Source organism: Silurus aristotelis (genome assembly GCF_946808225.1).
Source record: "Silurus aristotelis genome assembly, chromosome: 1".
NCBI lineage: Eukaryota > Metazoa > Chordata > Actinopteri > Siluriformes > Siluridae > Silurus > Silurus aristotelis.
In genome coordinates this window covers 36,155,091-36,182,835 of record NC_139574.1, presented here as the reverse complement: position 1 = coordinate 36,182,835, position 27,745 = coordinate 36,155,091, and the positions used below count along the sequence as shown (strand labels likewise).

Sequence of the window (27,745 nt, the reverse complement as noted above, 5' to 3'; positions counted from 1 at the left end):
CGTTACAAACTGGAGTAATTGTTTTTTAATATACTCTATTTACTCACTCACAGTATCCTAAAACTATGTAAGCTTTGGAATGTGAAATAAAAAATGAAAATTACATGTACAGAAGTATTCATAGTCTTTGCCACACTCAGAATTGAGCTCAGGTGCATCCTGTTTACACTGATCATTCTTGAGATGTTTCTACAACTTGATCGGGGTCCACTTGTGGTAAATTCAGTTGATTGAACATGATTTGGAAAGGCACACATCTGTCTATAAAAGGTCCCACAATTAACAGTGCCCGACAGAGCACAAAACCATGAAGTCTCTCTCTCTCTATCTCTCTATCTCTCTATCTATCTATCTATCTATCTATCTATCTATCTATCTATCTATCTATCCCTACTGTGAAGCATGGTGGTGGTAGCATCATGCTTTGGGGGTGTTTTCCTGCACATGGGACAGGGCGAATGCACTGTATTAAGGAGAGGATGACCGGGGCCATGTATTGCGAGATTTTGGGGAACAACCTCCTTCCATCAGTTAGAGCATTGAAGATGGGTCGAGGCTGGGTCTTCCAACATGACAATGACCCGAAGCACACAGCCAGGATAACCAAGGAGTGGCTCTGTAAGAAGCATATCAAGGTTCTGGCGTGGCCTAGCCAGTCTCCAGACCTAAACCCAATAGAGAATCTTTGGAGGGAGCTCAAACTCCGTGTTTCTCAGTGACAGGCCAGAAACCTGACTGATCTAGAGAAGATCTGTGTGTAGGAGTGGGCCAAAATCCCTCCTGCAGTGTGTGCAAACCTGGTGAAAAACTACAGGAAACGTTTGACCTCTGTAATTGCAAACAAAGGCTACTGTACCAAATATTAACATTGACTTTCTCAGGTGTTCAAATACTTATTTGCAGCTGTATCATACAAATAAATAGTAAAAAAAAATCATACATTGTGATTTCTGGATTTTTTTTTTTTAGATTATGTCTCTCACAGTGGACATGCACCTACGATGACAATTTCAGACCCCTCCATGATTTCTAAGTGGGAGAACTTGCACAATAGCAGGGTGTTCAAATACTTATTTTCCTCACTGTATATATATATATATATATATATATATATATATATATATATATATATATATATATATATATATATATATATATATATATATAGAGAGAGAGAGAGAGAGAGAGAGAGAGAGAGACTTCATGGTTTTGTGCTCTGATGTGCACTGTTAGTTGTGGGAGTATATAGTTGTTATGAGTAATTCTAAAATGATGATCATGAAGCAATTTCAACACTGATGTTACACTTCCAACACATTTGAACAATTTGGGGAAAAAAGAAAGTTCTGTTCTGGCCGTTTTAGTCTCAGTAGTTTTTTTTTGTTGCATAAATAGAGCAGGCAAGGCAACAAAGAAGCAAGTCCCTGAAATCCTCTTAGGACCAACCTGATGTAAGATTATTAAAAGATTAGCTTCACCTAGTTTCATCTCAGGACTCAGTTTATACCTTGGGGTTGCAAACAAAGAGCCTTTAAACAACAAGAAAGAATGTAACCGCTGACACTCTGAGCACAATATGGGATCATTATGAATTTTGAAATAGAGTTTAGAGCTAACTGTTCAAATCAGCATGTGTTGGATGTTTCAATTACAAAATGTGTTTGTGCTGAATGTTAAATTAAATTCATTTATGTTTAAAAGAAATGAAGTGAAATGTTTACATGCAATATTTTGATGGCGTGTCCTTTATATACAGACATCGCGTCTTTGTGCTTTGTGGGCCGTAACATACATATATATATATATATATATATATATATATATATATATATATATATATATATATATATATATATATATATATATATATATATATATATTAGCCTATCCCAATAACCTTGAATCTTTCAATATACAGAATTATGGATACCCTTAATAAAAGAACATTCGCTGTATAAAATAAGCCACAAAATTGCTTCTGTATATCTACTCAGGCAGGCCAATGGAGCTTTATAAGAATTCAATGTGCTCTAATCCACAAGAACATCACATCAGCCTGTTGTAATGGCCATCTTATCTACAAACAATATAAACAGTCATAATTAAACTCTCCAGATAAACCCAAGTCATAGCTCATTCCTCAGTTTTTTATATAAAAGCAGATTATTTAGTATGGTGTTAAAGAGTTATGCAATGCGAATGTTACGACTGAAAGTGGTTAAAATGTATTTATAAGACATCAAGGTTAGTTTGGTTGCTTTATATAATGCATATTATATAAACTAGGACCAAGCCTTCGTCATGTGTGTGTGATATCGGGTTGATCTAGCATCGTTAGCAAGTCTGTCTATTTAAGAAGGATTTCTAAATTAATATGACAAGGCACAGGGCTTTTTTTTTTCTTTTAATTATACACAAGTCAGCCATTAATGTGATAAGTGAGCCATGCAGCATTATCTGATTTTCACAAGACGTTGATCAACATGGAAGGGAGGCAGCTTGCTGCTGAATCAATTTTATACTGTGAAAATCCTTGGACGTTCAACTGGTTTATGCAAATGTAGTGATATGACTTTAAGGTATGCTCATGCAATAGGAAGCTAACATGATTACTGTTAGCATGACAAGGCTCAAGCTTTAGATCTTTAATCTGATTTTTCTGTTCTCTTTTTTTTTTTCTAAAATAAGTATGGTGGCTTTTAAGTCATTTAATATCGTTGCTATTTAAAATCAAAGCATTTTTTTTTGTGTGGAAACAAGTGACCGGCTTTCCAACAAAACAAGTAAACATGGTTCACTTCTGTTTTATGATTTTACCTTTTCTTTCTTGATCAGGGAAACATGTCTTGTCTCTGGTGCCATACATACTGGGATACCTCACTTTTCCAGCCATATGTGGTTCTTTCCACAAAATTGGAGACACACAGTTGTATAGGATGTCTGCATTATGCACAATTGTATAGCATTCAATTTTCCTTTCACTTGAACTCAGAGACCCAAACCTGTTCCAGCACGACAAAGCCCCTGTGCACAAAGCCAGCTCCATGAAGATATTATTTACATGGATAAGAGTGGAGGATCTTGAGTTTAGAGCTCTAACATCAACCCTACCCTATTATAACAGCAAATAGGGACTAAATGTGGAATGGGATGTTCAAAACACACACTTATGGTCAGGTGTCCACAAACTGTTGTTCACTTTGTGTATCTGTGTATAATTAAGGTGGTGCATGCATTCAGTTGCAGAAACATGCTTTCCTTTCTATTGCCCTCCCTTTGACCCCATGCTGCATTAATGTGACTGTGAGGTTGAAAATACAGTACTTGGTTGTACATAAGAATGTCTAATATTTAATAGTATGAAATATATTTGGGTCATTAATATAGCTTCGGTGCATCGCCCAGGCTTCACAAATGCATCGGAAACATTTGTTAAAAGTAAATTCTCCAGGTTGTACAGAGATGGAATTCAAGATCAGGGAAATTCTTAAGAATTGAGATAAGCTGCCTGGAAATCACGCCTCCAGAAATTCTAGGCATAGAAAGTTACAAAGTCTAAACTGATTGAGAAATAGCAGGTGTAAATAGAACTCTTTATATCTTTATTAGTACCTATAATTCATTTAAAATAATACACTCTTAAGGATTCATCAGTCTCTCCCTTTGGGGGTGTGGGGGACGTTGATGGTCCTAAAAGAAGGTATTAATTACTATTAAAAAACAATTGACAAAATACTTAAATTGTCAAAGTTCTTTTTTAAAGGTAGTATTTTTAAGGACAACATACACAATAATCTATTACAATTAGCATAGTTGACATGGTGCCAACAATGCTCTACCTGTTCAAGCATTAATAAAACATTGCACAAATAATCTCACCTAGATGTTTAGAAGAAGTATAATTAGAATAAAATCCCTAATTCTTGTGGTTTTTAACATGAAACCTTCTCCAGACCTTTTACATTTTTATGATATAATGCTAAATTTTCCGTATCCGAATTTTCAAACTAATTAGTTTTTTTTTCTTGATAACTTTTACTGTAAAACTCTTTTAGACCTTGCACCAACTCTGTTTCTCTGTAAAGGACCTTTGTGTTCATTTTCAGAGTAAAAAAGTGAAATTTTCTTAATAAAAAAAATTATTCTGGTTTGTATAATTGCATCCATGCAAATAAATAATGAAATAAAATTTTGGTTGTTTTTCTGAAATATAATCTAATGAGTGACTTTTGGGGAAAAAGACATCAGAAAACATTAATGATTTTATAAAACAGAGAACTGGGTACATCAGGGATTTTTGAAATGCCCAAAGCATACCACTAATATTTGCTTAATGAATTACCTCAGGTGCACTCCCAGTCTATGACAGCTCTTTTTTTTCTTCAGGTTGTTAACTAATTGAGTGATTCCTATCTCTAGTCCTGTAGGACCAGCAGTATTTTAGAGTTTAAAAAAACTGATGGGTTGGAACAGCTTCATTGATTGAACACAAATGTGCTCTGGGACCAGGTTATGATTTCTTTAACAGACTCTTGTTTCCCTCTTGTGGTGGAACTGCTATTGTACAGTCACTTCATATTATTTGTATTAGCTCTCAGTTAAACTTTTAATATTCATAGCCAATTTTATTTAAAAACATCTCGTTAAAGATTTTGTTAAAAGTTTTTTTTTTGTTGGTTCATGTGCATGTGATCATCAGGTGTCCACATACAATATAGAATGCGCTAGATACTATATAGCTCATATAGCTTTTTTTTAAACATGGACAGCAAAAAAAGTGCCACACTATAACTGGATGAAATTATTTTTCTTTTGTTTTGGACCTTAATTTTCTGATAAAAGTAATTGCACATTGAGACAGATCTTTATAATAAATATGGGCATAAACCCTCACATACACAAACTATACGTTTTTATTTACATTAACAATAAGTTGTTTGCTAGCATGAAAGTTTGACTCTCTTTTTGAGAAAGGATCAAGCTTCACTGCTATAAATGCTTAGTTATAACTATATTATTCTTCGAAAACATTATTGTTAAATGCATAACTGAAAGGATCGCTATCTAGCTCGAAGGACCAAATGTGAAAAACCAAGAGTGTCAGTAAAAACACGGTATAGGATTCAAAACAATCAAACTTTACTGGGTTAAGGATTTGATCTTGTGTGGTGTGATTCATGCTGTCATCTGCTAGCTGCTGTTTGGTAGGTTGTGCGATGTCGAATGAGTGACTGCTAGATGCTGTCTGTGTACAGTCGACCCTTAAAGTTGACCTCTGCAGACCTTACTTGTTTATCTGCTCCAGGAAATGACCTATTCACTCTCCCAATTAACCAAAGGACTCGTGGTAGCTGGGGGTCAACCATCATAACAACAGACCAAACTGCAAGGGTTATAGACTCTGCATGCCATTTGTGTCATAGCTGGAGATTAGGTAAGTAGTATCTAACGAATCTTGACTAAAAATGATCAGTGAGAACTTGACTCTGCCTCCATCTATGAACTGAATATGTCATTCGAGGTAAAGAGCTGTCTGGCCGCCCCATTAACAGGAGATTGGAGGAGACATAACCTAGAGGTTTGCTAGTGAGAATTCCCTCTATCTCTATATGTATTGTTTGGAGAACTTCCTCTGTTACTGTTTGTGCACCTACTACTGTACAGAGGGCATTTTTAAGAGATCAGATCTCTTTCGAAGCTGCCACCAAAGTGAGGGGCATTAGGCGGGTTAATCGAAATTCAATCTTTTGTTTGGTGAAATGTTGTTGAAGTTCCTGGCTGCAATTCATTAAGGCATCTCTTAACTCTCTCTCCACCCTTTAAGTTAGTGCCCTGGTCAGATAACAGTTCTGATAGGGTGCCTCTGCCTGCTATAAATCTCCCCAGAGCCATAAGGAAGGAATCAGTGACTATAGCTGTGAGAAGGTCAATGTGTACACATTGAGTCGGTAAACACTTAAAGATTACGCCCCGTCTTTTCTCCAGGCGTCTACCTATTTTGATTTGAAAAGGCCCAAAACAATCCATACCAGTACTGTAAAAGGGAGGATTGTGGAGTCTCAAGTGTGCTGGAGTAAGATCAGCCATTTTAGGGGTCTCAGGTTTAGCCTTCCACTTATGACATTCCATGCAGTTATGTTGGGATTTACGAATTGCCTCACAACCTCTTAGCATCCAGACACTTCTCCTCATTTCGTCGAATACTTGTTCCGGTCCTGGTTGACACAGCTTACTGTCCTAGTCCTGAATGAGTAGTTGTTGGCTCGATGATGAGGATCTAGGATAATGGGGTAAAATGTTTGGAGTTCCAAGCCTTCGGGATGACGTAGACGTCCTTCGACCCGTATAAGCTGACTGGCTTAATCAAACTCTGGGGCTGAAGTGAGTAATCGGCTTGTAGTGGATACAGGCTTACCAGATTTTAGTTGTTCATATTCCTCTGGAAAACTGTCTTGTTTAAGGTTATGGAAGAGGAGATGTTCTGCTGTCACATAGTCCTTAGCTGTAGGTAAACTAGATTGATTTAGGTCCCTTTGACGGTGTTGAACTGTGGCTTCAACAAGGTATTTCCAGGAACTGTACTCACTGGGATTTAAGGAATTTGTTGTTCGTGTGACAGCGCAGAATACACTGGCTCTCCTTTCCAATTCAGGAATTTTTAGAAATGTCAGAACTAGCCACTCTGAATCAGCTTGAAGTAAGAACGGTGGGCCTTGACTTCACCTGTTTGGTGTAACAAGCTCTATTTTCTTAATCTCTTCATTATACACAACAGGCTCAGTACAGGCTCAATAGGTCTTATAAGGTGAGGATGGTCTACTCCTTTTAAAAAGGACTTACTTTGTCAATGAGCTGTAAAGGAATGCTTTTCAGGTGTTGGTATCTTTGCTGGAGCGTTGCAATGGGTTAAGAATGCTCAGCCAAACCTAAGCGTTCAGAGGTAAAGGCATTCTGGATCTGGTAGCTCCATTGGGGCTACGATATAGAGAGTACTCTAAATATAACTGCTGCCCCATTGAGTTTCTTAACATTTTGTCAAAATGTTCTTAATGCTAAATCCTCTGTCCATGCTAGAAGCCCTAGTTTCTGAACTGCATTTGGGATTAGCATGGTCCTTTCGGATCCATTATCGAGTAATGCGTAGGTGTTTAGGGTTCGATTGTTGTGTTGTAATACAACAGGGATCACTTTCAGCAGAACATGCTTGGATCCCTCAGGCTTGTATAGGGTTTCGCTCGTAGAACTCACTAGACAGGTATTCTCTGTTTGAGATCAGTTACTTACCTCATAAAGGATTTGAAGGCGTTTCCCACTGCACAGATGACAGGGCTTCTTGGGTACAATTTCTAGCTAAGTGTGATCGCCCGCATTTTCAACAACTTTGCTGTCTTAGATACATTTGATCATCTCTTCTTTACTAAATGTCTGGAAAATGGTACACTGTCTTAAGAAATGTTCGGTACTGTCTCAGGATGGGCACAGAACTCTAATCTGTTCAGATTTCTGTGAAGGTGCAGGACAGAAGCGAGTCTAGGCTTTGCTATTGTGGGGCAATATATATTTGCAATATATATTTGCTATTGTGTATTGGAGGGCAAACTAATCAAAACAGGCTAAATCTCCAGGCTGAACATCAGAAGCATCTATGACTGCTGCTATCTTAGAATCTGTCCGGCGATTCTCTTCAAACCTCAAGTGGTCTAGGAGAACCTGATAGTGGAAGAGCTCAGTTGCATCAGCAGGGAAAATGTAATCAAGGGCTAACTTTGAATGAGTGAACTCACCAGGGTCAGGACAGGTGAAATTTGGAATTGTTGGATGGACATACAGTAGGCCGCACCATCAAGGAAGGACATAGTAGATCATGATCGGTATCAGGCTGTGGGCTTGTCTTGTAGGTTTATGGGGGTCTGCGGGGAGTGGGTTGTGGTATATAGGGCACTGGCTTGGGCACCAGTGCTCCAGGTGGTTTATAAATAGTTCTCGGTATTGGGACTTGAGTCTCTTTGACCTGCTGTGATTGATGAGCTGGTAAAACTGACTGCTGCTTTACTGTTAAATATCCTTTGAAAGGATCTGTAGTTGTCAGACTTCCTGCTGAATGGCTCCTGAGCTTTACGCAGTTGCCTATTTTCTCTCTCAAGATCTTGAAGCTTCGACTTGTGCCAGGTGTGAGTGCAGCCTCGTCCTCTTGTAACATAAGCTCCCCCTCTCCATCACTTACAGAAGGCGGTGTGGTGAATTGCGGTCTATCTGGTTGTTTGTCACCATTATCATATGGACTTGAAGGAAGAAAATTACTAAGTTCGAAGGGTAACACACAAGATTCGACTCTCACTGTTTCTCCTCTTCTTGTCCATGTGAACGTTTCATAGGATATTGCACCTCATTGTCTTTAAGGAAGAAGGTTGCTCTGATATCCTGTCTCTGTGATAAGCACACTTATCTGGCTCGAAGGACCAAATGTTAGGAAGGATTGCTATCTAGCTCGAAGGACCAAATGTTAGGATGTTTTACGATCTGGTGTACGCCGATCAAGAGATTGCACTCTCTCCCTCTAGTGGTGAAGCGTGGAAATACAACTGAAGGGGAATCCTTTCCTACAATAACTCTGTACTGTACTGTACTGTACTGTACCACCTGCTGCCAAGACTGTATGAGGAAAGCTCTGGAATTTTTACCAGCCTATTGAACACCTTTGGGATGAATGTGAATGCTGACTGCACTCCAGGCCTCCTCACCTACATCAGTAGACAGCACTAATTCCTCTGTGGCTGAATGAGCACAAATGTCTACAAGCTCACAGCAAAGCCTACTGAAACATCTTCCCAAAATAATGGAGATTCTTGGAATGTTCAAAAAGCACATACAAATCTTATTGTCAGGTGTCCACAAGCTTTTATATAGTGTTAAATATGGTGTATTTTTGGATGACAAAAAAAACCAAAAGAAAAAAGTGTGATACAAATAAGTCTCAGCAAAAGCCAGTTCATTTGCATTTACACATGCTCTTTAGGCAAATTATTATAGGCTGCTACTCCAACTAACTAAGATGAACAGTAGCTCAGCACTGGTAGATTTGCCATAACCTTATAACCTTCTACTTGTTGTTCCTATAATCACAGGATGGGGATGAGGATGGGTTCCCCTTTTGAGTCTGGTTCCTCTCAAGGTTTCTTCCTCATAACATCTAAGGGTTTTTTTTCTTGCCACAGTCACCATGGCTGCTCATCAGGGATAAATACACATCCTTCACCTTAACTCTTAAATTCTGTATATAGTACATGCTGTACATATGCTACATATTTATCTGCACTTGTCTATTTGCACAATTGCTACTATTTAGAATTATCTATCTATCTATCTATCTATCTATCTATCTATCTATCTATCTATCTATCTATCTATCTATCTATCTATCTATCTATCTATCTATCTATCTATCTATCTATCTATCTATCTATCTATCTATAACTGCACACCTCAACAATGTTGGAACTGTAATGAATGGACATTTGGTTCCCTTTTGAGTCTGGGGTCCTTTTCAAGTTTTCTGCCTCATACCGCCTAAGGGAGTTTTTCCTTGGTCACAGTCACCACTGGGTTGCTTATTGTGGATAAACTTACAATTATAAGGCATAAAGCTGCTTTATGACAATGTGCATTGTTAAAAGCACTATACAAATAAAAATAAAGACTTTTCTTTTTGCTAACACAAAAATAAACAAAAAAATGAATGAAATAAACAATAAAAGAAACTGAAAAAGAGGTTTCTTTCAATATAATAAATAAAATAACTAAAGGTTACTGTGTGTGCAGAGTTTCTGTTCGTGTTCATTCATTCACATGAGGAAGAGTTCTCTGTCTGGCTCTGTTTCTTCCTCATATCTTCTCAGAGAGTTTTTCTCACCACAGTCACCTCTGGCTTGGTCATTAGGAAAAAAAAGCTGCTTTGTGAGAGTATTTTTAATAAAACAGGTATACAAATCAAACCAAAATAAACTGAATTGAATTCCAGTAGGTTCAATTGCTGCTTGGTGTGTAAGTGTGTTTTTATTGTGTCCTGCATTACCTGTTGTACCATTTAGGGTCTATCCCTAGAGTCCTAGGTCCTAGAGATCCACATCTAATCAGGATAAACAGTGACTGAATGGAGGAATACATTTGGTATGATATCCTGGTCTATTTAATAGCATTAGAATATGTTTATATAATATATATAATTATTACATACACACTATATAAAGCATGCATGAGTGAGAAACAAATAGAGAGACAGCAAGAGAGAGACATATACAGTGAGACAGAGACATTTACTAAAAGAGACACAGAGACAATTAGATAGAGAAAATAGAGAGACAAAGATAGCGAGATATAGCCACTTCCTGTTGGAGTGTTTATCCCGAGCGACTCTTAATGATCTCATTTACTAAATGAGCAGTAGTGAGTTAAGGGCTTGCTCAGGTGCCCAAAACTGGAAGCTTGGAGGTGTGAAACATGTATCATATTTACAGCATGTGATATGTATGTAAGCATATGTACAGTGATTAAATATAAAGGCTATATCAGTGCAGAGATGTGTGGACATCATTTAGAGCCTTTGCTTCCACACGGACAGTTAATGAGGTGATACCGGAGAAACTGCACCTCTTCAAGTCAAGTCAGGAAGCTTTTATATATATAAAATTATAGACATTTTACAGATTTGAATGATGTATTGTTTTTATCTGTACGATCAATAAAGACAGTAATTTAAGTTTGTGTCGCCATTATGAGGGAAAAACCCACAAAACACCACCCAGAGGGTAAATTGTGTAAAACATGGCGGATTTGGTGTTTGATTTGAGACTTGGCGCAGAAATAAAACAAAAGTTTACTGATTAAAATATTTTTATCTGGAGTTTATTTATTTATTTTATATATAAGAAAGGATGTCGTGGATAAACATATTTTTTGCCAAAGGTTTTAATTGCGCCTCTTTTTTATTTAGTTATTTATTTATGTATTTACATTTTCTATAAAAATGGTGAAACAGAAATGCGCGCTAAATTGGTAGCGCGTTAATAAAATTTAGTGCCGTTTACAATCATTTTAATTTTGACAGCCAAATATACATATACATACATACATACATACATATATATATATATATATATATATATATATATATATATATATATATATATATATATATATAAATATATATATATATATATATATATATATATATATATATATATATATATATATATATATATATGTATTAATACAAAAACGAAATAAAAATGTTGTTACCTAATGAATGTGTCCAGGCTGAAGATCCACATATAGAACACAAGCAGAGAAAAGATGATGATGATCAGGAATGTGTCTGTTCTCAGTCATGTTTACATCACTGACTCCCTCTGTCTCATCCACATTAACCCCAAACTTCTTACTGCCTTCTGCCTGCTGATTCTTAGCTCCATAAACTAGTCTACATCTGTGGTGAGTGAGAGTCAGGACTTTATACACCAGTGGATTGAACGTGCAATGACAGGAAATCTGTTGTTCGGCTGAAATCGGCGCAAAGTGAAAATAAAAAAAAAATATCACCAAATCAATGGATTAAAATTGAAGTAACGAGCCGTTTTTGAAAATGTAAGAAGTAAAAAGTACAGATATTTGTGTAAAAATGTAATGAGTAAAAGTAAAAGGTTGTCTGAAAAATAAATAGTGGAGTAAAGTACTGATACCAAAAAAATCTACTTAAGTACAGTAACAAAGTATTTGTACTCCGTTACTTTCCACCTCTGCTAAGGGCTGCATTTGCAATGAAGTGTTTTGCATTCAAGTGTCCATTATTGAACAGTCGATAACCAAAACATTGATGGAGCTGTAATGAACAAACATTGGGTGTCACCCAGATGAGTCTGATTCCTCTCAAGGCTTCTTACTCATACCATCTCAGGGAGTTTTTCCTCACCACTGTCTCACTCATTATGGATAAATATTTAGGTACTAATTTATCATGTTTAATTAATATTGCAATCTATTTATGTCTGCAAAGCTCCTTTGAGACAATGTCTACTATTCACTTCTGCTTCATGTCAAATCACTTAATCTCAATAATCCATGGAAAAGACATAATCTTGTAAAATCGTGTATAATTGTTTAATACTCTGTACAGTTTTTTTTTTTATTCGTCAGCCAAATATTTTCCTTGAGTCATCACCATGTGCTGATTTGTCTCCTGGCTTAAAACTGCTCATGGCATAGGGAAGTTCCAATTTAACTCTCTTCATGATTTATCACAAGGTCTGAAAATGTGCACTCTGTTTTTGACAAACAAATGTGTTTATTCTGTTGTAAAGATATTGTACTCAAACAATGCAACAATGGAATACATACAGTATAGAAATGTATTATAGCTACATGATAGATTTAGATTAAGGCAATAATTAACACACTCAAAAACACACCCACACAAACATAATGTTATATTTCAAAATTTTAAAATTGAAAGTAATAGAACTACAGTAAGAATGTCTAAGTCTTGAAGCATTTGTCCAGTTTATAAATTGTTGCTGCTAAGCATCTGAGACCTTTTAACCTGTAGAAGCATTATTTCCGATACTGGTGAAGATCATTGTAAATATCCGACTGTACTCCATAGAGTTCCTGTTACAAATTACACAAAGAAACAGATTCCATTACAACCAGAAATTTCATTTGTCAAGGAAATAACTGCTTTTAAAAGTGTTTAAGGACATGTGTTTCATTACAAGAGGTTATAAGGGATTCCATTACATAATTATAGCAATAAAATTAAATATGGGTTATTTCTACTATTAAGTTTATAAATGTTGTTCATCCGACAAGGTTCTTATTGTTCTTAAGAAGCAGAAATTTGACCTGATAAGGTGACTCTGTAATTTCCACCTCCTTTGGTTTGCTTGATGACTGCCGAAATTGAGCTTTGACTAAGGGTGAGAAAAAGCATCAAGTTCATTTATGTTCATATCCAAGTCGTTAACATTTCTCAAGCAAATGAACAAACAAACAAGCACGCAAATTCTTACGTGGACGCAAACTGTTCTTCTTTTTTTCCCGTGATGCAAAACAGTAGACTGAGATTGTAATGAGTAGTGTAAGAATTATATCACAGGTAATTATGGCGATAATAACCCCCATGTTCAGCTGATAGCATGTACCACAGTCTGAAAGAGAAACAGACAGACAGAGAGTTTGCCATACGAGAGGAGATCCAAAAAAAACAAAGTACTGGTATCTGTTACCATATCATCATATCTGCGAGAATAAACATTACCTTGAGTTGCTGCCACATAACCTGACAAAACAGTAAAGTATAATTTAAAAAAGCAACCAATGAAAAACATATATATATATATATATATATATATATATATATATATATATATATATATATATATATATATATATATATATATATATAGCACATACAGAAAACAGAAACACAAGACAAACTCACCAAGTCCACTAAAAAGAACCAAAGAGTGCAGGATCCACCCCATGATGGCTACACTTTATCCCCATATAAATGATGCGCAAAGGCTTGTGTTCAAATCCAGATCTCACATTCAGAAGCGCACAATCCTTTCTGTTGACTAAAACCTAAAGAGGGCCACTGCGGTGAGAGTCTGAGTAAAAGCTGAGACGTGTCAGTTTCTGCCGGTCAGTGTGATACTAGGAGGAGTCAGTAGTTGTTGTGCTGGGTTTTTTTTTTTCTTCTTTGTCCTTTCTTTTAAAAAAATGCAAATGTATATTGCATAAAATTGCTAAAAATACTTACAAAAAAAGTTAAGAGTTTTAAGTGTTACATTTACCTATGTTTCAATGTGGGAATGGTCAGGATTTTGTCCCAGCTAAAATCTTGGGCCTCTTTGCTTAAAATGAATACAAAACAAACACACAAACTCAAAGTTCTTATATTTGAGCTGGTGTGTAGTGTAGTATGTAGGCGTATGGCTTGAGCTTATTTCCGTCCTCAGGCCAGTTGAATGCAAACTTTGCCTTCTCAGCATGTGGTTGATTATTTAGATTCACTGTTGTGGGTTTCTATTTTCATGTCAATCTGTCCGCTGTAGTTTTGTTTTATCACTATAAGCATGCACAAGCTTACACAGTGTCACCTTGGCACAGCCCTAATTTCAAAGGATAATGTTTACAGCAGTTGCAAATCATAGTGAAATTGTTTATCATTACAGTCAGAGTTGTTTGGACCATCATGGTGGCAGTGTGCATTTTGCATAAGTGAAGGTGGTTATGTGGTTTACACTTTCTGTTGTTGTTCCTAAAAAAAATTGGAACATGGTTTACTGTGGGTTTGAAATTAAATAAAAAAATCTTAGTGAAAGAGGAAATGTTTTGTGAAATAAAAGTAGGATGTCTACATACGAAATAATATAGAATGTTTTAGAAATGTGGCCAGGTCACAGTAACACGACCATGGTTGCAAAATATGATATTAATCATTCACCTTCTCTCAACACACACACACACACACACACACACACACGCATCTCTTTTTCTCTCTCCATTTGTGGGTTTTCCAATGACCTTGATACTTAGCAAGGTATAACCTTTTAACTCTCATTATTAACACCAGATAAGTATCAGGGATGAAGAATGGAGAAGGACACAGACATAAAGAGGGGTTTTTTGAAAAGAGGCGGGTTTAAGATCAGGGTTTGAAAATGGCTAGGTTCAGGTGATCAACGCAGAACAAGAAAACCAAGAAACAAGACCTGAGAATAACACCACGGAATGACAAGAGCTTGGCAGGCAGTTTTTGGGTGGTTTGTAAGACTGTGATGCAATAATTAGAAAGCTGGTATGCTTAGAACACACGGAAATTTGTAAAATAGAATATTTATATTTAACTATTTTAGCCATACAGAAACACCACAGGCTTTTTGCTAGCTAGCATAGAATTAGTCATTGACATAATTAATTGATAGGTTGTAATGACCAAAGATGGCATGTATATACATAGACAATCATCTTGACAGGTGATTGGCCTATTATTTACATTTTACATTTATTTACATTTGACAGACGCTCTTTTTCAAAGCGACTTACATTCATCTCATTCAAACAACAGAGCAGCTATGGGGTTAAGGGCATTGCTCAGGGGCCCAGAAATGGCAGCTTGGTGTGGCTGGGATTTTACCTCACTACTTTCAGATCCACAATTATAATGGTTTAATCACATGCTACCACCTCCCTGTTAACTCTGAAGGAGGCTTATCAAAGACATACTACAGGGTTAACATTGTTTATTAACAATATTTAAGAAATTCTCACAGGACACAGATACACTGAATATACTGTACACACTAATCAAAGAGAAAATGAAATATAAAAGTGCAAGTAGTAGAAACACATGAAGGAGACAATAAATGGCAAGACATAGGTGCAGAAAGGACATAAACCAGAAACTAAATATTAAACAACATTGAACACTGAAGTTAGTGCTTCGACTGATCCGGTATTAAATTCTGATTCGTGATCCACATATTGTTTTTGAGACGTGTTGCTGATATAAATTTCTAAGTTAAATTGGTGTTGTATGCTTATTTGCATATTTGCCACCATTTTTCATTTGTATTTGGTCATAATATTCTAAACTAGTTTTTTTTTTTTTTTTATCTGAATGGGCCAACAAGAAATTGAATTTTAGGGAAGAATAAAGGAAAATTTCCCCCTCATAATACTGACCTTTGACCTTGAGTTGCTGATTTACATCACTTAATCTGAATATTAAACCTTTTACCCATTTGCTCCTTGAAACACTAACCATTAAGGGTGAAACATGAGTGACCAAACATATATAAATAGCAGTGGTGGGCGGTCAGGACAAGCAAGGCCTTCTCTGCTGGCCTAAACACTATCAGAAGCACTGAACTACATTTACAACCTAAATTCTAATATTTGTTTCATGAAATTGTATTCATTTATTCTCAATAGTTTATTCTTTTCATTTCGTAGTGTGTCTTGGCTGCACTGCTTCCAGTACGTGTATGTGGATGTTTGATTTTTTTGTCCAATCAGATTTCAGCCTCTATGTGCTGCCATGTCAATCTAATCTGCCCAGGGCCTTCACAATCAGTACTGCTGGCCGATGAACCTTAAAATATATTAGCAATGTTTCTTTTTCTTTAATCAATCTGATTTTAAATATGCCAGCTAAATGGCCCAGAAAAGCTTCACCATTTTTCCGGCTGGTCAGAGGGAAACTGTTACAGCCAAGTTTACTAGCAAAAAACATCTGTAGCGCTCTGCACCCAGTGATACATCTGAGTTTGACTTTTTTTACACCCACAATGGCTGAAAAGGAAAATAATTGAATTTGGTCTCAGACATACTTAAAAATCCATTTTCAAGAAAAGCTAGACATTGTGAGGAGAGGTCGGCCCACCCCGAAGCTAGCTAGCATGTCTCAGCCTGGAACATGGTTTGTTTGCCACTTCCAGACCAGTTATTACGAGCTGTACCACTGGATTACAGCCTCTCAGGAGCGGTACAAATTATGAGTATCCATCTCTGGTGAGTAAATTGTATTTTATTTATATTTTTAATGTTTTTGTCATGTTATTAGACAAATATAGATTCTGAACTGCTCCAGATGATGTAGGTGGAACAGTTGGGGTTGTAGTGTAGAGGTTTGGAGTGTCTTAACTGGTTTTCTGGCTTTAGTAAAATGGTATTCACCCTCCATATGCAAAATCTCTCTCTGTATTGCCACAAGTTGTTATATTGCATTTTGTACAGTATTGATTTTTATAACTGCGATGTGATCGTGGTGGTATTAAGAGGTGGATTCATTTCGGTAAGTCCCCACTGAAGGCCCAGGTACCAAATGCACGGCCCACCACTAATAAATAGACACACTGCATCATGCTATATGTGTTTATTGAACATAACATTATACATATAGTCATCTTTGCTGTTTTCACTCTTTTGGGATGGCGTTCCACTATATTATTTTAGGTGCAGCTGTAGGGATTTTTGTTCTTTCAGCCACAAGAGCATGAGTGAGGTTGGGGCCTGATATATATATATATATATATATATATATATATATATATATATATATATATATATATATATATATATATATATACAGCACATATAGCCACTATCTGTTCTGGTTTTGTCAAGCTGACTTCCAGTTTCACAGTGTAAGAATCAAAACTTCACAGAATGTACTTTTTCAGCTTATTGTTTCCAATCAGATTAGAACAAAATGCTGAAGTGTTTTTCGTTGGTTCGTTATCAAGATGAAAGATAAAGAGACTGCTTAGCTGCAGATGGTCATTAGATGTAAATACAGACTGCAGTACAAAACAATTCTACTTCATTTACTTCTTTGCACAAATAAAAGATTGTTGACAGAACTAACAGAATCAGAGTTTTTTTTAAGTAATATGTAATATTATTATGAAGAAATAGTGAGAGATTAGAGCAGGGGTGTCCAACCTGAGGCTCGCGAGCCGCATGCGGCTCTTTGGCTGGTTTCATGCGGCTCTTACGTTCATATCGAAGTTTGTGTTTGTGTTTTTTTTTAATGTGTGTTCGCTTTGCTTTAGTTCAATACGCTATTTTTTAAGACTTAAATGATCTTGCCCCTACTGGAAAACTTTGCGGTATATTCATCTCACGCACATGCCCATTTGACGAAAATACCGTATTGAAGTGAACATGCACATAAAAAAAAAACCCCACAAACAAAGTCTGTGTTTTCTACCCAGAAACACGTGAAATCAAAGCATCGATCTGTTCTGACTGACACACATGTAAAATAATTGCTTTGAGTGGCAACAACGGAATACAAGGCAGATTCGAAGAGGATTGTTCAAGGCGAAGAATGCCAAAAGTCCCACTAAGTAACATGCATAGTAAAAGAAAAACGCTATTGTAAATTATTATATTTTTGTTTGTGAACTTGGTTAAACTGAAAGTTCGTGTGTGTGAGACAGTGCAGTGTTCATTGTTGAAAATGACTGTCCTGTGGTCTTAGTACTGTAGGAGTCAATTTCTGTCATTATGTTGGTGTGTGACATTTACAATAAATCTGGCTGAGCAGAGGTTTGTGTGTGTGTGTGTGTGTGTGTGTGTGTGTGTGCGCGCGTGTGTGTGTGAGAGGAAGGGATGGGTGATGTTCATGTGTGCCCATGTGTATGATGTGGCTCTTTGCGGTAACACAGTAAAAAATGTGGCTCTCAGTCTCTGACTGGTTGGCCACCCCTAGATTAGAGGTTACATAATTTACCTGGTTTGTGCAAAACATATATTGTATTTTCACACTTTTATACACTGTATATATGTTTTATAATGAGCACAAATGTGTAATAGTGGCGAAGGCGACCTTGGAATTAAGGAGCTCTTATAAAAAAAGAACTTGCTGGGTGACAGGGCTGGTCAGAAAATATGACACTTGCATGAAGGTTAAGTTTAATGCTACATTGAATTATATTAAATTATATTAACTCTGAACTTATTAAACAATTTATATGTACTTTTTCAGATAAAAAACTAATCAGTTTTTATGGAAATGCATTAATTCATGGGTTACTGCTTTGTCTTTTATAAAGCACACAGTAAATCTCTCCTAAACATCTTCATGCATCTACCAGTTTGTCAATGTGGTCCTACTGAATTTCAACTCTTCATCCTCCTAATCGCTGCTCTTCTTTCCTACTTACTAATCCTATCCCACCTCTGCCTGGCCAATCGGTATAAATCCTTTTCTCTTTCTTTATTATCCAACCTCTCATACAGCTCCTCACTTTTCTCATCACTCTATCTATCTTGATTCTGTTTTTTTCCCTTTCTCCTGATGCTGTCCTGCACGTCCTCATTCCACCACCACGTCTCTTTGTCTTTCTTTCTATTTCCAGATGTCACACCAAGTACCTTTTTAGCTGTCTCCCTTATCACTCCTGCAGTAGTTTCCCAATTATCCGGCACCTCTTCACCACCACCGAGCCTCTGTCTGACCTCTTCCCTGAATCTCACACTACACTCTTCCTCCTTCAGTTTCCACCATATTATTCTTCTTTCAGTCCTCACTCTCCTCTTTTTCTTCATTTCCAAATGGCTGTCCCCTGCCAACACCTTACAGTCTCCAATCTTTTTCAGGTTACAGCTCCTACATAGAACATAGTCCACCCTATTTCACCCTACACACGTCACCCTATGATCCTCCTTCTTCTTAAAATACGTATTTACCAGTGCAATTTCCATCCTTTTAGAAACACCAACCACGAAGGGTAAAACATGAGAGACCAGACATATATAAATAAACACACTGCATCACCCTATATGTGATTATTGAACATAACATTATACATATAGTCATCTTTGCTGTTTTCACTCTTTTGGGATGGCGTTCCACTATATTATTTTAGGTGCAGCTGTAGGGATTTTTGTTCTTTCAGCCACAAGAGCATGAGTGAGGTTAGGGACTGATGTTGGCTGAAGAGTACAGTTCATCATAAATGTGTTCAGTAGCATTAAAGACAGAATCCTGTGCAGGAAACCTGAATTCTTCCAAACCAACCATGTCTTCATGGATTTTGTTTTGCTTTGTTATGTTGGAGCATGTTTGGGCCTATTAGTTCTAGTGAAACTAAAAAATTAAACCGATATATATTTAAAGCACATAAAGCCACTGTCTGTTTTGGTTTTGCAAGCTGACTTCCAGTTTCACAGTGTAAGAATCAAAACTCGACAAAATGTACTTTTCAGCCTATTGTTTCCAATCAGATTAGAACAAAATGCAGGTGTTTTTCGTTGGTTTGTTATCAAGATGAAAGACAAAGAGACTGCTTAGCTGCAGATGGTCATCAGATGTACATAAAGACTGCAGTACAAAACAATTCTACTTCATTTACTTCTTTGTACAAATAAAAGATTATTGACAGAACAAACAAAATCAGTGTTTTTTATTAATAAGTAATAAGTAATATTAGTATGAAGGATTAGTGAGAGATTAGCGGTTACATAATTTACATGGTTTGTGCAAAACATATTCATGAGAGCTACACATTCTAAAAAAGTTGGGACAGGTAGCAATAAGAGACCGAAAAGGTTGAATATACACATAAGGAACAGCTGGAGGACCATTTTGCAACTTATTTGGTCAATTGGCAACATGATTGGGTATAAAAATCCTCTCAGAGTGGCAGTGTCCCTCAGAAGTCAAGATGGGCAGAGGATCACCGATTCCCCCAATGCTGTGGCGAAAAATAGTGGAGCAATATCAGAAAGGAGTTTCTCAGAGAAAAATTGCAAGGAGTTTAAAGTTAGAATCATCTACAGTGCATAATATCATCAAAGGATTTAGAGAATCTGGAACAATCTCTGTGCGTAAGGGTCAAGGCTGGAAAACCATACTGGATGGGACAACATTCCTATTCCTAAACTTGAGCAACTTGTCTCCTCAGTCCCCAGACGTTTGCAGACTGTTATAAAAAGAAGAGAGGATGCCACACAGTGGTAAACATGGCCTTTTACCAACTTTTCTGAGATGTGTTGATGCCATGAAATTTAAAATCAACGTATTTTTTCCTTAAAATTATACAGTGTCTCAGTTTAAACATTTGAATTGTCATCTATGTTGTATTCTGAATAAAATATTGAAATGTGAAACTTCCACATCATTGCATTCCGTTTTTATTCACAATTTGTACACTGTCCCAACTTTTTTGGAATCGGGTTTGTAATTTAGTTTTAAATAGTATTATTAATATGGACATTATCCCACAGAAGCAAGGAAAAACTCGAGACTTCATGAGGAAGACAAATTAAGTGGAATCAAATTCAAAAACAACCCTAATCATTCATAATAGTTCCATTGTTCTGTACACTGATGGACACTTGATTAATAAAAACAGTTCATAGTTAATTACAGCCCTAAGTCTGTAGCAAAGTGTTTATATTAATTAAAGTCCAAATCCAACCTCATGGTTCTTGGGTTGAAACCTTCCACAGGATCATCATGGGTCTTAATTGTAGAGCACTCACTGCTGCTCAGGATGGTCCCATCACTTGATTGGGTGACTCAAATTTATAGTATACAGAACTCCATCCAGAAGCAATTTAACACCTTTAATGGTTTGTTGCTGCGGTGTTACAAACAAGCAAATACCAATAATTAGTTTGATCATACTGTAAATGTCCTTTATTGTTTTAGAGCACAGAAAAAAGTTTAAATAAAACAAACAAAAGAAAATAAAAATAATTTGTTCATAAGTTTGAGAAATGATTCATAACACAAATATACAAAGAAAAATACCAAACAAAGTTATTTATTTGCAAACAAACTAAGTTATTTACACTTCATGCATTATTATTAGGCAAGTCTTTATCATGTTCTGATCATCATTTCTTTGCATATTTTCCAACTCTTAACTATATAAATCTAAATGCTTACAGATATTAGATGTGCATAGTTATTAAACAGCCTATTAGAAAAATGGATAAAAAGAAAAGAGACTGGAGATGTACAAATTTTCAAAATAAAATGTTTCAAGCTATAGATTTTGGTATGAATATTCAACAGCTTCGCACAAAAATGTATGGAGACAAAAAGGCAAAAGTTGACTGCAAAAGACTCAAAAATTAAGGTAAGTTTACCAGGAAACCATTATCCTTGAATGCCACCATATTTCCAAACTTTAAACTTCCAGGAAAGTTCAGAAGTATAAAGTGTTAAGTGGGCAGAAACATGGACATCATGGACATGAACGTCTAGAGCAACTGCTCTAGAGGTTCATACCATCTCAGGAAGTTTTCCTTGCCACTGTCAAAACAGGCCTTTATAGATGAACCAGATCACTAATGGCTACAGAGAACCAGAGACAAGAAGGTGTTCTGCTGTGGGCTGGTGTCATTAATGATGAGGAAGTTGGACCTTTTGAAGATGGACTGAATATAAACTCCCAAAAGCATTGGTTCAGGAAGGAACATTCAAGAAGGCTATGAGAGCAAAGATGACAGAATTATAACCTGAACCTTCTTCCTTACCTGACTTAATTCATATTGAGTATTTCTGGGCCAATCTTAATCATGAGATTTACAATGAAGGAAGACAATTTCACTCTTTAAACAGAAAATTGATCAATAAAGTGGCAGATTCAATGGACAGAAGGCTCATAGTGGTTACTGAAAAGAAGAGTCCCTGTATTTGTTATTCATTATGTGAGGCCAAAATAGTTTTTTTTTTTTTGCTAATTGTTATATACTGTAAAACTGTAGTGTACACAATTTGGCAAAAAAAAAAAAAAAAATCTAGTTGCCTAATAAGGGTACATGCAAATAATTTTCTCTAAGAAAGACAAATCTAATTTTTTCCCCCTTTTGTTAAACATTTTATTTTTAATGTAAAACATTTACCAATAATGTTACACAGAAAATAGAATTTGCTTCAAAAGTGTGCATGTACTGTATACACTATATAGACAATAGTGCTGGGACACCTGATTTTTACATCCATATGTGATTCTTCCCCAAACTGTTACCACAAAGGCACACAAATTTACAGGATGTCTTCAGAAATGGTAGCATTGCATTTTCCCTTCACTTGAACTGGGAGATCCAAAACCATGACAAAGCCATGCTCCATGAACATACGGATTACATGTGTTTGAAACTTGTGAGAGTCCTGCTACAGAGCTTGAACCTTAACTTAACTGAACACATTTGAGATGTTTGAAATGCTGAATGCACCCCAGGCCTATTCACCTCACCTCTATCAGTACCTGAATTTGTTAAAAAATGGGGACTAAATGCATGGGATGTCAAATAGGATGTTCAAAAAGATTATACGAATCTTATGGTCACAATTTGTGTCCACAAATGTTTGTCCATCAAGTGTATTTCAACAGTGAAATGTCTCTCAATTGAGAATGCCTCAATACATACATATTATAAATTATTACAAATGCAACCAAGTGATATAGTTGTTGGAGCCACAGACAATAAATAACTGAAATGTGAAAGTAGGAAAACAAAAGTTTTTTCAAAATGCAAAAGTATAACTTTGTTACAGTCAAATCTTCATCTTCGTACATCCATTATTGTTTGCAGTTCGCTCTGACATTCATGTAGACTTTATCAGCTGTGAAAACAGGCATACACTTGTTAATGCTAATACAAATACGTTTAGAATTGCAGAAATTGGCTGATGATAAAAAAAAACAAAAATTGGGCCTTTTTTTTAGGCTTTACCCTTTTCCTTTTTGATTCTGCGCTTACTAGCACAGTAGTATGTAGCAGCGACAATTATTACTGTAAGCGTGATGTCACCGAGAACCACACCTGCCAGCGTGCCTGGAGCTATCCGGTAGCATGCACTCATTTCTGGAAAAAGGATAAATACATCACCGTGTCTATGAAACTCACAGTACTGCACTGTAAAGTGTGTAAAAAAAACAAAAACAAACAAACAAAAAAAGGACAAAAATAAACTGAGGTACAAGCAAAACTTCCAAGCTGATGCTTACCTGGCTCTTGTGCACTGGCCATGGCTTAGGACATAAAGGAGATAAAAAATTGGAGGTGAAAAACAATGTGATTCAGATATAAATAATCAAACAATTAATTTGATTAAAATATTTTTCGGTAGTCATACTGGGATTAGTTTCTTAGTAGTCAGTACATTTAGCTTCCTATTATTCTCAAGAAAACAAAGTACAAAATTCTTTGTTACTGTAATTAAGTAGATTTTTCTGGTATCAGTATTTTATATATATTTCTCACACAAATATCTGTACTTTCTACTTCTTAGATTTTTTCACCAGACTCATTACTTTAGTTTTACAGTTTTTCACAGTTGCTTTTGAGCATTTCTGGAATCATCCTTCATATTTGCAAAAGCCTGTACTTTATGTAACCTTATGCAACTTTACTTTATGTAACTATGCTCATTTGCACACGGCTCTTCTTTGTATTGCTGTTCACCATTACCTAACTACCATTGTATATATACCCGCTTTCTGTTTATAGTAATAGCAATATATATATATATATTCACCTTTCACATCCTCCTGTAAATCTCTGTGTATAGTAATAGGCATCTGTATATCATGTTCACAGTACATATATACTCATCTGTATATTATTGTTCATAGTACATATATATTCATCTGTATATTATATTCATAGTACATATATATTCATCTGTATATTATATTCATAGTACATATACATCTGTAAATTACTGTTTATAGTCCTATATTACCATTCTATTGTAAATTCATGTAAAAACTGTATATCCTGCACTTGCTGTTATTGCACTCTGGTTAGACCCAAACTGCATTTCGTTGCCTTGTACTTGTACATGTGTAATGACAATAAAGTTGAATCTAATCTAAATCTAATCTTTAGTCAAAATACTTCTCGGTTCAGTTCATCTCTCTAAAGTAAGTATTTGTGTCAATGAACAGATCATTGCCATCAGAATAGCAAGTCCTTTTGTCAATGTTCACAAACAATATCCTTAAAATATTCAGTCATGCTGTCAGTATGATGCTGCACAGTTTCAGTATTTCCTGATATAAACTACTGGATTTACACTGATTCAAAATGCAAAAGTTGAATTCCTTCTTTATAGTATATATGACTTTCAGCAGCACAAATGTGTTTATTTGATTGCATATTTGAATTATATTGATTGCAAGAGACCGGACAGCATTCACACTTTTACTGTACAAGTGTTCATTTCTTGGTTGTTCATCTATTTTTAGAAATTGTAATTCTGTGTTTCGCTCTGTTGCCAATTAAAGGTTTGCAAAATTCACCTTTGACCTGTTTTAGAGAACTAGTTGATGATTGGATGATCTGATGCCGTACACTCGCCTTCATAAGTGACATTCAATCTTCATCTGCACAATTCATCAATTCAAGACACATTTACAAAAAAAAAACAATGAATAGAAATTTAAGCCTGACAGATGAAGACAACCTGTTTAACTATTTTGCATTCAATGACCTATGCAGTGAACTGATGCCCACATGTTTTGGGGGTTTAGGACTATTCAGGTGAAACTAGTATAATATATTTTGATCAACATGACAAACAACTGATGATGTAGGAAACTGCAGACAATTGTACACAATTGATTAAATGAAGTACCAAAGCTTTTGCACAAGTGACTAAATTATGAAGTAGTGGTTTTGAGAATCTCATTTCTGATCTGAGAAATGCTCCAAAACAACTGAGAAAAACTGAAATCTATTTGGTGGCATATTTTTTTCATCTCATTGCATGCCGTTTTCAGCTTATCAACCTCTTTCTTGTCATTGTGTGGCATTTTCAATGTATCATTTCCTGGCTCTCACACACCACAGACATAGGCTAGCTTATGGAGCTAACAACAAGCAAGGTAGAAGGCAACAAGACTGAGAACCGAGACATTCCTGATCACCTGAGCATCACATTATATATTTATATTATATATACATTATATATGTTTATATATAAAAAACTAAGCACTATTTAAGTTGATATGTTCTGTATTGTAGATTAGGACTTCAGGACAAAAGCACCCCTATATATAATGTAAATATATGCATTAATATAAATATACCTCATTTTGAATACAATGCAAACACAAAGTTGTATAAGTTACTCAGATGCTTCTAATGTGGGGAAACACAATCTGTTAACACAGGAAATCAGTAGACTTAGCAAACATGGTTATGGTGGTCTCACTACATATGCGAGTATGTGCGAAGGTGAGAAACTTGAACTTACCTAAGAAAGAAAGGAAAAAAAACAAAGGAAAGCCTTGGTTTGTCATTTCCTGTGCAGCCGGTTGCTGAGATAGTTTCACCTACAAAACCATAATAAACAGTTATAAACATATATATATATATATATATATATATATATATAAAACTTGACACACAATGGACCCGTATATCTAAACCGAACTACTGAATTTGAACCGGAATCCTTTTCGATATGTTCAGGAAGAAATCAGTTCTCATTAAGAAATTTAAGCTAAACTAGAACATTTCCAGAGCAAAAGAGTGCAGCTGAAAACACTGATGAGTTCGACACATTATTAACCATATTCATTCCAGAACATTAAAATTAGTGGTCCTGGTCTACTGAAGCTTTTATTTTTTTCAAAAGAAAAAGCAGATTTACTATGAAAGTTGTATCTATCTATTTGCACTAAATCAGCTTTTGGGTTTTCTGTACCAAAGTCATTTCTGTATCGCTAATACTACTATAGAGATGCTACTATGCAAGTAGAAGCAGAAAAGGGATGGTACTCGTGATGTGTGCCTCATGTGATGTAAAGACTAAAGTGTCTTAGAATATTTAATCTGGTCTAATCCAAAACCAGCACAAAATATTTTACAGTGATCTCAGGTAATGAGATTTTTATTTTACATTTCTATATGTCACACAAGTACATAATAAACCACAACTACTGTGAATTGTAAAGGCTGGTGGTGTCAGTGTGATTTCACAAGGCACAATAAACTATATCTGTACAGAACATGATATTAGGCTGGAGTGTATGAGATTATAACACCTTAATATATTAGTCTTTACTTCAAATTCAAGATGCAATTAATTTAAACATTTTCCATAATTTGCTAACATTTTACTAAATTCATCCCTTTGGAGTTTAGATTCTGTACATTCTACTATGACTACAAAGAATAAAAATGACAGAAAAAGCATGCCCACTGTTAAAATTAAATGTATTGCTGACTTGCTGTTTTTATAGAGAAGAAATAAACCCGATAATGCAAAACGTCCCAAAGTGAAGAATCACTTGCACTTACCGATTGCACTAGTTCAATAAACGAGCTTGTATTACCCTCATTTCGTCAACAGTTCTGTTACTTATTAATAACTGTAGTGTGTATTATCTATAGTAATTTTATATATATTATTAATGCAGTGTCTAACAAAGAAAAAAAGGAATGGTTCTAGGAAAAATCAAACAATGTTAATCCGTAGGCTACGTTGGGCCACGATAGAAATGTAAGTAAGTGTGCCAGTGAAAAAAAATAAATGTCTTACCGAAAACAGTTACGAGTTGCTTAAAAGAATAGTCTGTCAGTCAGCAGGATGAAAACCATAAAGAGGATACCACAAAGTACCGTGGGCGGATGTTGAATATGGAACATAACTTTGCACAGATCTAATAGTTTCAGCGTCCTAAATGGGGAGTTTCAGTCTGTACCCAATTCGACAGAGTTTTTTTTTTTCCTTTTTAAACTCGCATTCACCACATTCGGTTATCATGGGTTTTTTTCTCTTTCGATAACATAACATGTACACACTTTGGGTGAGCACTTAATGCCATTATGTGTTCTTTGGAAACTGCTGGGGTGTGACAATTTCACTTTGCTGCTCTGCAATGCACATTTTCCTTAACCTGGTCCCCCACTGTCTGTCTTCGGTTCTCTAAGCTTTATTCTTCCTCTTCCCTCTTCCGTGCCTGTAACGTGTAAAAAACTGAAGTGCTTATTTATCTAGACTTTTATCATATTTACTCAATACACAGACTTTAATAGTTGTTAAAAAATATTGACATTAAATTATAAGCAAAAGGTCACATTGTGAGGTATATTTGCTATGGATATATGATATATATAAACACAGTATCTCACAAAATGAGAGTAGTCCTCTCAGATTTCAGCAACCATTTTAGTATAATCTTTTCAAGGGACAATACTATAGAAATGAACC

At 35.8% G+C, this 27,745-nt stretch overlaps 2 protein-coding genes and 1 long non-coding RNA gene across 4 annotated transcripts; 1 reads left to right on the top strand and 2 right to left on the bottom strand.

Moving 5' to 3' along the window:
* Window positions 1-12,317: 12,317 nt before the first annotated feature.
* On the bottom strand, window positions 12,318-13,672 carry tyrobp (transmembrane immune signaling adaptor TYROBP). Its single transcript, XM_083557980.1, has 5 exons — window positions 13,493-13,672; window positions 13,310-13,330; window positions 13,062-13,199; window positions 12,895-12,962; window positions 12,318-12,660 (listed from the first exon to the last, which is right to left on the bottom strand). The coding sequence occupies exons 1-5, from the start codon at window positions 13,533-13,535 to the stop codon at window positions 12,604-12,606; spliced, it is 327 nt and encodes a 108-aa protein (XP_083414106.1). The 5' UTR covers window positions 13,536-13,672; the 3' UTR covers window positions 12,318-12,603.
* Window positions 13,673-22,384: 8,712 nt separating this feature from the next.
* hcst (hematopoietic cell signal transducer) lies at window positions 22,385-27,585 on the bottom strand. 2 transcript variants are annotated; one of them, XM_083540328.1, is made up of 5 exons: window positions 27,074-27,585; window positions 25,784-25,862; window positions 23,532-23,555; window positions 23,257-23,388; window positions 22,385-23,146 (listed from the first exon to the last, which is right to left on the bottom strand). In XM_083540328.1, the coding sequence occupies exons 2-5, from the start codon at window positions 25,827-25,829 to the stop codon at window positions 23,103-23,105; spliced, it is 246 nt and encodes an 81-aa protein (XP_083396454.1). In that variant the 5' UTR covers window positions 25,830-25,862; window positions 27,074-27,585; the 3' UTR covers window positions 22,385-23,102. The 2 variants fall into 2 exon arrangements, with proteins under 2 accessions (XP_083396454.1, XP_083396455.1); XM_083540329.1 differs by lacking the exon at window positions 27,074-27,585 and adding an exon at window positions 26,833-27,066.
* Window positions 23,563-24,402, top strand: LOC310725831. The gene is made up of 2 exons (XR_014533525.1): window positions 23,563-24,157; window positions 24,227-24,402. It is a non-coding gene; the product is annotated as an uncharacterized lncRNA (long non-coding RNA).
* Window positions 27,586-27,745: the final 160 nt, after the last annotated feature.

Excerpts from the sequence above, each read along its gene's own strand:
- tyrobp (XM_083557980.1), bottom strand. The coding sequence starts at position 13,535 with ATGGGGTGGATCCTGCACTCTTTGGTTCTTTTTAGTGGACTTG. Across the intron at positions 12,963-13,061 it reads GAAGAACAGTTTGCGTCCAC|TCAAAGCTCAATTTCGGCAG; the intron begins GTAAGAATTTGC and ends TCTCACCCTTAG. Across the intron at positions 12,661-12,894 it reads TTACAGAGTCACCTTATCAG|GAACTCTATGGAGTACAGTC; the intron begins GTCAAATTTCTG and ends AATTTGTAACAG.
- hcst (XM_083540328.1), bottom strand. The coding sequence starts at position 25,829 with ATGACAAACCAAGGCTTTCCTTTGTTTTTTTTCCTTTCTTTCTTAG. Across the intron at positions 23,556-25,783 it reads TTTTTTCCTTTCTTTCTTAG|CCATGGCCAGTGCACAAGAG; the intron begins GTAAGTTCAAGT and ends TTATGTCCTAAG. Across the intron at positions 23,147-23,256 it reads CAGAATCAAAAAGGAAAAGG|CTGATAAAGTCTACATGAAT; the intron begins GTAAAGCCTAAA and ends CTGTTTTCACAG.